The sequence below is a fragment of the Tasmannia lanceolata genome, unplaced genomic scaffold (assembly GCF_043159265.1).
Source record: "Tasmannia lanceolata isolate RefF3 unplaced genomic scaffold, GAP_Taslan_0.1 ptg000006l, whole genome shotgun sequence".
NCBI classification, from domain to species: Eukaryota; Viridiplantae; Streptophyta; class Magnoliopsida; order Canellales; family Winteraceae; genus Tasmannia; species Tasmannia lanceolata.
In genome coordinates, this window is record NW_027518683.1 from 16,263,805 (window position 1) to 16,276,506 (window position 12,702).

At 39.5% G+C, this 12,702-nt stretch overlaps 2 protein-coding genes across 3 annotated transcripts; both read left to right on the plus strand.

Moving 5' to 3' along the window:
- Window positions 1-3,339: 3,339 nt before the first annotated feature.
- On the plus strand, window positions 3,340-4,627 carry LOC143879908 (chlorophyll a-b binding protein CP29.2, chloroplastic-like). Its single transcript, XM_077382591.1, has 2 exons — window positions 3,340-3,914; window positions 4,117-4,627. The coding sequence occupies exons 1-2, from the start codon at window positions 3,414-3,416 to the stop codon at window positions 4,474-4,476; spliced, it is 861 nt and encodes a 286-aa protein (XP_077238706.1). The 5' UTR covers window positions 3,340-3,413; the 3' UTR covers window positions 4,477-4,627.
- Window positions 4,628-8,064: 3,437 nt separating this feature from the next.
- LOC143879909 (protein yippee-like) lies at window positions 8,065-12,702 on the plus strand. 2 transcript variants are annotated; one of them, XM_077382592.1, is made up of 5 exons: window positions 8,072-8,353; window positions 11,255-11,298; window positions 12,123-12,231; window positions 12,317-12,372; window positions 12,464-12,702. In XM_077382592.1, exons 1-5 carry the CDS (start codon window positions 8,258-8,260, stop codon window positions 12,546-12,548), a joined length of 390 nt encoding a protein of 129 aa, XP_077238707.1. In that variant the 5' UTR covers window positions 8,072-8,257; the 3' UTR covers window positions 12,549-12,702. The 2 variants fall into 2 exon arrangements, with proteins under 2 accessions (XP_077238708.1, XP_077238707.1); XM_077382593.1 differs by lacking the exon at window positions 11,255-11,298 and having other exon boundaries at window positions 8,065-8,353.

A 12,702-nucleotide genomic window follows, 5' to 3' on the forward strand; every position in this document is an offset into this window, starting at 1 on the left:
TGGCCCACAAAATCAAGGCCCTCGGTTGCTGTAAAATAAGGTCACGATTAGGTGAAGGGAAGTGATATATTAACCCCTTTTCTTCCCTGGGCCACCCCTTCTAGTGTATTTATGACTACTCCTTTTACACTTCAAGGGGGTGGCCCAGAGAAGAAAAGGAGGCAAATAGATCTTAACATTAGGTGCTCTTTATTTCGTATATTTGAGAATTGATCATTTTGCATCCAAGACTGACTCAAAGCAAAATTAGGTGTTCGGTTCACTGTATAGAATCGATTTTGGACTCAATTAAATTGATTTTACATCCTCATAATTGATTCTACATCCTCATAATTGATTCTACATTTAGAGCAGCAGCACATCCAGTGGAAGTGTGACCAAGGTAGCATTGAAATAAACGCCCTTCATTTGTATTCAAGTCGAGTAGAAATACAAAGAGGAAGGTTTGGTGCAAAACCGTAGTGGAAAAGAGTTGTAGTTTTCTATTTGCAATAATTATATATAAAATACAATGTAATCACTTGGATTGTGGAAAAGAGTTGTAGTTTTCTATTCGAACCTAGATTAAGTTCTGACCCTCTGTCAGAGAAAAAAGAACGAATTGATCTTGTAGGACTCCCAAGAAATTCGTCGATTTCTTCCGGAAGCAGATGATTATTCATCTGCTTCTCACGTTCCGTGAATAGCCGGGACATTGAGGAATATTGATGGATTGAAAAAATAGTAAAATAAGGTAGAGTAATTGGAGACGCAAGCGAGGCAGAGGTGCGCGCAGTGCACCAAGGCATTGAATTTTTGGATAAAGAATGCATGGATAAAGTAGTGGTTGAAGGGGACTCTAAATGTTATTCGCTGGCTCAAGGGTCCTCATCCTCACCTTTGGACCTTTGGAGATTTGATTGTTTCTTTGATGAGATTCAAGATAGGATCGGTGCCTCATCTATAGTTTTTAAGCATGTTAGAAGATCAGCAAATGATGTCGTTGACTCTCTTGCTAGGGTTAGGGTGGATAGGGCATCGATAGAATTGTTCGATTCCTTACCCCCCGAGCTTTTTTCTTTAATTTGTTTCTATTTTATTTTTCGCTATGCTTTTTACTTTATGTATTGACCTTCTCGGCCTTCCTTTTCTTAAATATAATTGCCACCTTTCAAAGAAAAAGGTAAAGTAATTGGAGATAAAAATGCTCAACATAAAAAATCGTATTGTCAGGCTCTCCTCTCCATACTCTCCCAAGAATACTCAATATGATGGTTTCTTAATTAACATGCCTCCTCAATTGGGAGGATGAAGATCCATAAACCCTAGTTTAGAAGGAAGAGTGAGAATTGACCATGCTCAAGAGTTTTTGTAAATGTAGCAGCCAATTGAACCTTGGTAGGGATATGATTTGTAGCAAGCTAGCCTAGATGTATCTTTTCCCGCACTAAATAACAATCCAGCTCAATATGCTTTGTTCGTTCGTGAAAAAGGGTTGGCTGCAATGTGAAGCGTAACTTGGATCTCACCTTAGAGGGGCACAAGTTGAGAGTGAAAGTGCAGACACCCTATTTTGCCCTGCCTAGTTGATGAAGGCATGCGGCAGCAATCCCAATGATGATGGCGTATTTTCAGTAAGATCAACGCTCCTTATAGACGCTTGATACGATGACCTAGTATATACCTAGATTCTCCTTTGAAACCCAAAATTTAGGACTTTGCCGATGATTGAACCAACCCCCATTCCCAAGCCTAAACACCTTTGCAAGCATTGTAAGCCCGGAAGGCCCCCAAGTTCCTAAGAAATACCAAAACTCTTACACTAGCTAAAGCCCCCCATGCATATGTACACAAGAACAAGCACACATGCCTGGATGATTTTCCCTCCATTTTCACTAGTGATGGAATTAGGCCCACATCGACAAAAATCAACTTCTTCTCTGCGCCAAGGGCCTATAAAAGCCTTTAAAATCTTTGAAAAGATGAGGAATGCTCCCTTTGAGCCAAACACCGACTGTGTGTTCTTCTGTAGGGAAAAAGATTTGAGAAAAAATAAGCTGATATCCCTTGACGAACTCACACTAGAATGGCTTAAGTAATCTTGGGTTTACGAATAAGAAGGGTGGACTGTTGGAAAGCTTGGAGAATCTGATGGAATGCCGCCGCGCCCAACTCTCCACATTCTTCACATACTCTCTCTCACTCTTCTCTTCATTTTATTAACATGTTGCATCATGATTAAATAGAATAAGAGGAATGCTAAACCCAAGGGTGCCCTTGTTTAAATCAGATGAAAGACCCCTACCACACCCCAATTGGATGCATAATGTTCTCTGACTTTCACATTTTTCAGTGCTTTCAGTGCTATTATAAACGCACTTTTGTGACGCACAACCATGGTTTTAAATTTCGGATTTCGGTGGGGACCGAAACCGGAATTTCCCGAAATTTGATATTTCGCGAAATATTAAATTTCAAATTTCAACTGAAACTTCGGTTTGAAATTTTGAGAAAATGGCATTTTTTTAAGAAAATAAATAAATGTTACAAAATTTCGGCCGAAATTCCGAAATTTAAGTCCCAAATTTCGAAGCTTAATACCAAATTTCGGACCGAAATTTTGGATTTCGCCGAAATTTCGGATTTCAATGGGTCCGAAATAGGTACCGAAACCGAAATTTAAAACCTTGAGTACAACCAATGGGGGCACCCTCTAATCTAATTTTTGCAAGGGCACACTTAGGGGTGCAAGTTTGGCCCTGTCAGCCCTGACCCGTCCTGAACCCGAACAGGGTCCGGGCTAGGTTTCTCAACCTTGAGGGCGGATCAGGGTTCATTTTTTTGGCCCTGACTCAGGGTCGGGGTCCCACTGTACATTCTGAAAAAATACTGGACTTCACGCACACTTATCATGTAAAATCTCCACCCGTAATTCCTTCCGCAGACTCGTTATCAAAACAGGGGAGTGCAAATTAACGTCACAAACTCACCTTGTCTTTTCCTTTTTAATTGGCTGCTGGAGCTTCTTGGGAATTGCAATAGCTTTTGACACCAATTAAATCATAAAAGACAAGGTAAGTTTGTGTCATTATCAAAACATGGTAGCGCAAGTATCAGCAGCCTAAAAAAAAGATCAGCAGATTTTCTCCCACATCAAACAGCATCCACCACAAAAATTCCTCCACACAGCAGGCTAAAACGACACACAACATAAGCAAAACCATTGCCACCTACACGACTTAACGATAAGGAAAAGATAAGGGCGCGATCCCCACAACCGTCAGATAGATACGCCCATCCCCTCCAACGGTCAAAAATCAACACTCAGGATAAACCACCAAAACCCCATCTATATAGTCCCTCCCTGTGTCTTCCACACGAAAACCAATTTCACCCAACTCCCCTTCCCTCCCAGCGCACGTTAGAGAGAGGCCATGGCCACCGCAACAGCCGCTGCTACCTCCACCTTTCTCGGAACCCCTCTCCCAAAATCCCAACCAAATGGAGGGAAATTCCAGGCCCGGTTTGGGTTCGGGTTCGGAAAAAAACCCGCCAAGAAAAGCCCGGCGAAAAAGATAATTTCGGACCGTCCGCTGTGGTACCCGGGAGCAAAGGCCCCTGAATATTTGGACGGGAGTTTTGTTGGAGACTATGGATTCGACCCGTTTGGGCTGGGGAAGCCCGCAGAGTACTTGCAGTTCGAACTGGACTCGCTGGACCAGAACCTGGCCCGGAACCCGGCTGGGGATATTATCGGGACCCGGTTCGAGACCTCGGACGTGAAGTCCACCCCTTTCCAGCCTTATAGTGAGGTGTTTGGGCTTCAGAGGTTTAGGGAGTGTGAATTGATACACGGGAGGTGGGCCATGCTAGCCACACTCGGTGCACTCGCTGTTGAGTCACTCACCGGTGTCACGTGGCAAGATGCCGGAAAGGTATGTGGACTCCGATTTCTATTTTGTTTCGAGTCTGAAGGTGTTGGGGTAATGAAGAGAGAGGGTTTGGAGTCTTTAGACTAAAATGCCCTTGGTAATTTTAGAAAAGATTTACGAAAAGCTAGTGTTAGCTAGTCTGTCATTATATTCTGACATGAGGGTATTTCAGTCATTGTAACTAAATTTGGGTTGCATTTCTCAGGTGGAGCTTATTGAAGGTTCTTCCTACCTTGGGCTTCCTCTTCCCTTCTCCATAACTGCATTGATCTGGATCGAGGTGCTAGTGATTGGATACATAGAGTTCCAAAGGAACGCGGAGTTGGACCCCGAGAAGAGGCTGTACCCAGGAGGGAAGTTCTTTGACCCTCTCGGCCTAGCCGCGGACCCTGAGAAGAAGGCAACCCTTCAATTGGCAGAGATCAAGCATGCCCGCCTTGCTATGGTTGCCTTCTTGGGCTTTGCCGTCCAAGCTGCAGCCACAGGCAAAGGCCCACTCAACAATTGGGCTACCCATTTGAGTGACCCACTTCACACCACCATCATTGACACTTTCTCCTCTTAAGAAGTCTCTTCTTCCATCTACAATTAATCCGTGTACTCTTTGCTTGGTGTGATTTTGGTCTCTCTGTTTAAATTGCAATCTATATTACCTACCATCTTGTAAATCTAAAAACATTTGACATCCCTAATCCGTTGCATATTTTTCAGAGTTACTATTGTAGGTCTCTTATATTTCTACCCTCTTCCTCCTTTCTACAATTTCTAACACCTTTTGTTTGTCCTTTCTCTTGAAGTCATCTTTTATTAGGAAAAGGACATCCGAAGAGGAGAGGGAGGGGGGCAATATCATTTTCTTAAATGTGCTGTATAAGACATCAATAAAAATGCTTTAGGTCTAATGAACCAAAAAAAGGAACTAAGCTTAGTATTTATGTTTTATTTTCACTCACTTTTTCCTTTACTCGGGACAGTCCCTCTGGTGTCTTTATGTCATAGGGGTGGACATGGTTCGGTTCGGTTCCGAGGTATACCCAGAACCGAACCACTCCATTGTCGATTCCTGAAACTTGGAACCAGAACCGAACCGATTGTGGCTGGAACCGAACCGAACTTGGTCGGTTCGGCTCGGTTCGGTTCTGGGTTCTAGCCGTTTCTACTTTCTACGCCCAAATCTCTTCCCTTTTAATTCCATGTTTTTAACTTTTTTTTTGGTCTTTTGTGATATAAAGTAGGGATTCAAAATCAGTTCTCAAAAATAGATTTAGAGTTTATTCAAAATTAGTTCTAAAAAATCAAATATGAAGAGGGAAGAGAAAATGCGAGATTACCTTGAGGAGAGGCAGGGAGGAGGAGACGCCGAGACAGAGTTCTCTATGGGCCGGCGGGCGGCGGCGGCGGCTTCCGTTGTGGAGGGGAAAGGAAGATGAAAGATTTAGGGTTAGGGCTCGTTTTGAGTTTTGAGAAACAAAACACAGAACATAAGAAAAGTGAAAAGTGAAAAGTGAAAAGTGAAAACACACAAAAATCGATGGGTTTTAATGTTATTAACCAAATAAAAATGATATCAGCACCCCTTTTTGTTTTTTTCCAAACCCAAAGCTCCAAACTATACGAGGAAAAGGATATCAGCACCCGTTTTTTTTTGTTTTTCAAAAAACATATGAAAACTGGTTCGGTTCGGTTCGGTTCTCGGTTCCATACACCCAAACCCAGAACCGAATCGGTTTCCATCGGTTCTCAAATTCTATACCCAGAACCGAACCGGTGGATTGTAGAACCGAACCGAACCAAATAGGCTAGTTCGGTTCGGTTCCTCAAGTTGGAACCGAACCATGTCCACCCCTACTTTATGACTACTCTTTTGCACTAGATGGGGCTGTCCCAAGTAAAAAAAAAGAAAGCGGATATATCATTTCCCGGGAGAAGTTAAGTGGAGGCTCAATCGTGAAACCACTGGGAGTCAGTGGACCGACGGGATCCACCTATGTTCTTGGATGATCATGATCCATTCAAATCCTCCCCTTTTTTGGTACTTAATCCTTTTTTCAGAGTGCTTTTTGGAACTTTTTGAGTCTAGTTTTGGAATTGGATTGTTCATAGGGGTGTCCTCTGACGCTCGAAATTGCTAATCTACAACTTGGATTTCTTATTTAAAATCTCGGTTAAGTGGATTGTAAAATTTGGGATTTTAGCTATCCAAACATTACTATCAAGCTAAAATGTGGATTTTATAATCTTGGATTGTAAAATCCACCTATCCAAATGGCCCCTTAATCTACATGAGATGGTTTCAAATTTTATAGTAAAAATATGTTCCCAAATACCAAAGAAAGAGGTTCACATAAAATCTTATATTGTTATGGGCCAATTATTTTAACTCTTCTCTCCATCTCATTAACAGCTTCTTGGCGTGGAAATAGCTTTCATCTTCTTCTCTAGGGTCGTGTAAGGTGTATGAAGGTAGGCATGACTTTTCTTTTTCTCCCATCGAGCTTCACATTGTATCAAATGCTTTCAAAATCCCCTTTGTATGAACTCAAACGTCCATCCCCCAAATCATTTAAAGGAGTATCATGAACCCCCACCAATTTCTTTGATGACATCGGTTCATTGACTGTCCTCTTAAAGTCTTCATATCCCCTTTCGGCCTTACTAAGTATGGAGGATGCAAAATCCCCTTTGTATAAACAACCTCTAATTGCACTTCAATTGTCTCTCTTTGCAAGACTTGAAATTGCAACCTTTGTTGAAAGTTCACAAATCATGTTCTCGTGATCCTATATGAGAATGCAACTCATGTTAAACAATTCTTAAGTTTTTATTAAAAAAAAAGGCGGCCCAGTGCACGAGGCCCCACCATTGCGGGGTCTGGCGATGGCTAGATGTACGCAACCTTACCCCTACTTTGCAGAGAGGTTGTTTCTGTGGCTTGAACTCGTGACCACCAGGTCACAATGGAGTAACCTTTCAGTGACTCGAATCCAAATTTTCTTACTTGGATAAAAATAAAACTCTTCTTAAAAAATACTGCCAATAAGGAGATGATAATCGAGGACCCTCTAATACTGACACATATGCTCAAGGAGGATAGTCTGCCCTTAGATTATATCCAATAACAAATGGACATAGTAGTGATTAAGAATTATAAAAATATTTGAAATATAAAGATATATTACTCAGGTATGGAGAATGCAAATCACGGTAAAGTCATGGTTAATTATCTTAAAGTAAATCATGAAAAACTTAGGGTAGATTATGTTAGGAGTTAGGGTAAATCAGCTAAAAATCATGGAAATCGGTTAAATCTACTAAAAGTTAGGATAATTGGATTAAAAGTTGGGATAAATTGGCTAAAAGTCAATGAATCGATAAAAAATTGGGATGGATAAATAACTACAAAGTAAAAGTAAATAAACACAAAGAGCAAAAGGTTACATAAATCAGCAAAAAAATCAGGATAAAAAGGCCAAAAGTACCATTGACATAATATGATATGCAAATACTAGTCCACATTATTTAAGGGTACTTTATGTTGTTTGAAACCGCTACTTTTAAATGATTAGAAACAATGGATATTTTGTCAATTTGAGCCGGGTAAATTCTTTCACCTTCTTTATGAAAATTTTCTAACGGATTCATTAGCCAACCCTAACTAGTCCGGGACAAAGGCTTAATTGAGTTGAATTGAGTTGAGCGTAGATACAATGGATATTTAGGCATTTCTAGGGCTACTGATATTTGCACTACCATATTTTGATAATTTCACTAAATCAATCTTGTCTATCATTATTTAAACAGCTGTCAAAGGTCATTACAGTTCCCAAAAGGAAGTTGATAAGGAGAGAGTACCACCGATCATGGGACCTGCAATGAGAGTGTACAAAAAAATTTACTTTTTGTTAATTTTCTTAAATCTAAGAGCTTGCTCACGTCACTTGCGATGTTCTGGAAAGAATCGATTGGTTCGATCCTGCTTGTGGTCCTATTCTCGGTTTCCCTAGCATTACGCATCCCAAAAAGCTCTTAAAAAGACTGAGTAGTAAAGAAAAGACAAGCTGAGTTTGTGCAATTATTAAAACACGGTAGTGCCAATATCAGTAGCTATTTTTTAGCAATGAATAAGACAAAATCTGCCAAATCAGTTAATGGCCCTTGCCATTCCCGTTTAAGGCACCATCTCCAACTGGCTTTTGTAATAAAATTCAGGAAATGATTCAACTCCACGTTATCGTCTCTTCTCTCTAACCCTCGTTCTTCACCTTTGTCTGCTACTTTTGAGGGTAGGAAGAAAAGTACTTTTGAGAGTTTGAGAGAGAGAGAGAGAGAGAGGGAATTGTGGGGATATGGGTAGGCTTTATGTGACTCAACTCGATGGTAAAATCTATAGCTGTAAGCACTGTCAAACCCATCTTGCCCTTTGCGAAGACATCGTATCCAAGGTATCTTTTTATTTTTAATTGAATGCCCATCATGCTTTACATGTTTTTCTCTTGCAATTAGAAGAACACCCATTTGGGTCTTTATCCTTTAATACTTTTCTTGATGGGTAACCTAGTCACTAATCTATGAATTGATCATATGAGTGAAGGGGAATTATTGATTAGAAGAAAACCCTTTTGGGTCTTTATCCTTTAATACTTTTCTTGATGGGTAACCTAGTCACTAATCTATGAATTGATCATATGAGTTAAGGGGAATTATTGATTAGAAGAAAACCCTTTTGGGTCTTTATCCTTTAATACTTTTCTTGATGGGTAACCTAGTCACTAATCTATGAATTGATCGTATGAGTGAAGGGAAATTATTGAAAACCCGTTTGGTTTTTATTTTTTCTCTTATTAGTCTTGATGGATGTCTGATCACATGGATCCCCAAATCCTTTTTTTTTTTTTTTTTCACATTTTGCTAACCATTGGAGGATCATGTCATCAGGGAAGAGGAACCAAAAGAAAATCCATTTGAATTTTTTCTTTATATATTAAATTTTCTCGCAGTTAATTAATTTTCCCTGTTTTCTTTTGATCTAGTAATTATGTAGTTCTTTTTCTTCACGTAGGTTCCATGGATGATTGGATGTTGTTTATAGGATCTGGTAATGAAATTGGATAAGAGGAGGATATGTTTGAGTTAGCTTGTCGGCGTCTATTTTTATGTGATGAGTGTTTTCTTTAATGGCATTTTTATGTGATGAGTTCAATGTGCAAACTATATAACCAACATTTTATGTCGAGTTGGGTACAAATTCCTGATGGCTAACCAAGCTGTGTGTATGTCTTGTTTGTTTTTAGTCTGACATTTAGTGGGGAAGTGAAATCCTAAACAAAGAAGAGGGATTAATCAAAAGCCTATTTGGACTTTTATTATTTAATGTAAAAGTATACTCTCCCATTAACACAATCTTCATCCTCCACAATAGATTCTATAAATTGGATCATCAGAACTTTCTCGTAGATCCTTCTGTTAATCATAATATTCATCAAAATCAAACTTTCCATAAAACTTCAAATCAATTTCCTCATCTTCCGGATTCTCAATATGGATCATAGAAGCCTTCCAACAAGTCTTTATAAATTGGTTCATCTTCCAACAATTCTTTATTCCTGGACCATTAAAAGCACTTAGAGTTATCCGTGTGTGCTGGGATAAGCCAAAGATAGGAGATCTTAAATTAGATATTGGGGGGTGTCTAAGGTCAATCCTGGTTTATTTGGGGGTGATGGAATCATTGAAGATTTTGAAAGGAAGATTATCTTTGCTTTCTCTCACTACTATGAAGTTGGGACCAATATTCAGGCAAAAATAAGAAATTCTAGATGGCCTATATCAGATACTGTAAAGTCCTTGGTTCATAAAGTACTACTAACACGAACTTGATCTCCCCCATCACTGGAAGCCTAATTTGTAGAGAAGGAAACCAAGTGACGGATCATTTTGATAATTTTGCATCTGAGAGGAAGACTATTAGGGTCTTCTGGCAGGATCCAAGTGTTCATAGCAGGTAAGTTTCTTTTGTATTAGTTTTGTGAATCTGGAGGTAAGGTGTTATGTCCCTCTCTTTGTACTCTTTTATCATATTAATGATTTTTATTTTTTTTAAATAATATGTTGGGTGAATTTGAATTTTCTCTGTTTTTTTTTTAATGTCGTATCTTTCACTTCGGATGTTGACTTTGGTTCCATGATTTCCACCATACTGCTTTCTCCAATTCAGACCATGCTGACCCAGTTTCGTAGGGGGCTAATATCCACCTTGACTGCATTCCGATTGATCGTTGGAATCCCTTTAGAGAGTTTTCAGCCTTTGTTGACATTGGTCCCTTCGATCCTCATGTTACCCCATCCATGTCTTGTCAAAGCATGAATTGCGTTGAAGCATTGGTTGATATTTCCCCTTGCTGCACCAAGATTCCTAGGATCTTGATTACTCACAGCAATGACGACCATAAATAGGTCTTGGGGTCGGATTTGCTCTTATACTAATTAATACCAGAATTCAGTTGCTTAAATATCAGATTTGGTGTAGCAATTACATAGGAAATTCACAATCCTATGAACTAGCAATGGCAACTCTAAAATTGCCACCTTTCTCTACTATAAGGTGGTTGCCCTTGTTATTTCTTGGGTAAGAATTCTACCGTTCTTTCACTTTGTATCTGCTTTCGACCTCTGGAATGGATGGTAGGAGATTCGTGTGAGCAAAGAACAGCGCTTCAAGGTCCTGTTGGCTTGGGAACCCCCTCCAGAGGGCTTTCTAAAGCTTAACTTTGATGGTTCGAGCTTGGGAAATCCGGGTCCAGCTGATATCCGTGGGGTTTTGAGAGATCATGCAGGGTCTGTGGTGTGGGCTTTCATGGGTCCAATTGGCATCGCCGATGCCAATGAGGCAGAGGTGAGAGCTGGCCACCAAGGTATGAAACTCTTGGTAGTGGGTTGGTGGTATAAAATAGTGAAGTACAAATTTTAAGGGTTTTTGGTTGCTACTCATAAGTTTAGGCACTTCTCCCCATGTCAGTTTGTCCTATTTGAAATCACTGAGGGAAAGATAGATAGGACAAACTGACATAGGTGTATGTGTCAAATTAAAGATGGCAATACCAGCTTCCAAAACTATATTTGCAGATTGAAAGCATTGAATATGGAATAGTTTACGGATCTCATGATCTAGAAGTGCTTGTAAAGATACGACTTACAACTAAGATCTAAACCACAATTTTTCTGCATCTTGAAGACTAGTTTTTGCGGGAATTTTTTTTGAGTAATCAGTGTTTTTAACGTTTGCAATTTAGTATGGTGTGAGAGGCAAATGTTGACTTCGATTTTATGTCTGTTCTTTTATTCAGTCTTTCCATTGCAAGCATGGGAAAGCTTATCTCTTCAGTAAGGTGTAAGTTTCTTGATTGCCTATTCTTCTTTTTATAAGCTCAGTATTTTGTGAAATTAAATTTTTTCATACTCAATTACCATTTCCTGTTTTTCTGAAATGAGGAATATTACTATATTATTTATTCATTTACCATTTTCTCCTGGAGAAGAACTGTAGTTTTTCTAACCTGTTGATTGTTGCATTCATGGTTTCCTTTTATTAGGTGGATTCTTTGCTCATTTCATTCTCTCTGAGGAATGATATCTTGGATGAAATATATTTGATTTTGCAATTCTTGTTATTCATGTTATTATTACATCAGAATACTGTGAATCATATTCATGTTTTTCTATTGTTTTGCCCCACCAGCTTCCTGCCACTTTTTGTAACCATGGTCCTACCCATATATATATATTTTTTCATTTGTTGATGAGTTTATAGCCTATTCTTAGTGGAAAAAGCTGGAAGTTTTTTTTTACCATTAAAAAAACAGTGGGAAATTTTTTATTTGAAATTTGACAATCAACCATACATGCCATTCTAAAAAAAACAAACAAAGAAAAAGAAAGAAAATCAACCGTACGCATGCTATTTGGCCTCTAGTGAATAGCTTGTTGGTTGTCCTTATAGCAGTACTTGGTGGTTGCATCTGAAAATTAAACAAATGCATCAGTTTATCACCGACACCCTACATGCTTCCACCATGGCACCAACTACTCAGGCTTAGCCAGTACTTGGTTGATAGTAATCTATAAAAAGGGTTTGTATCTCTTCAGAACATCACCTCCAATTCACTCTTCCAATTTTGAATGATGTATTTGGTTCTTCTCTCCCAATTTTGACAGTGTCAATGTCTTTGTTGGACCGAAAGAAGAACGAATGATGATAACGGGAATGCACACCGTCGCTGACATATTTTGCATCTGTTGTGGATCGATTGTGGGATGGAAATATGTAAGATAAGGAGGCTAGGTCTTTAGAATTGTACCCTAATTATACTCTTACATCAATTTTTGATAACTTGGTGATTTTCTTTTAGGAGGCTGCCCATGAGAGAAGCCAGAAGTACAAGGAAGGAAAGTTTATCCTGGAGAGGTAGATACTGATCTTGGGGCCGATTTGATCAGATTCCTAGTATTTGTAACATTGAGGGGGTGACTTACTGAGATGGGTTTTTGCTTAGCAGGTTTAAGGTGTCGGGTCCGGATGGGACCAACTACTGGATCAGCCCTGAAGCTCAGATTACTGGGAGTGATGCTGATGATGCTTGACCACCCATGAGTTCAGAGGCACATCAGCTGTTTATCTGTACATTCTCTCCTCTGTTCTTATTCAGCTGTGTGGATTATGAAATTGACATTTTCACATCTCGATGGCTTCCGTGCTGTCCCAATAACATAGATTGCCATTTCCTTATTGTTTGTA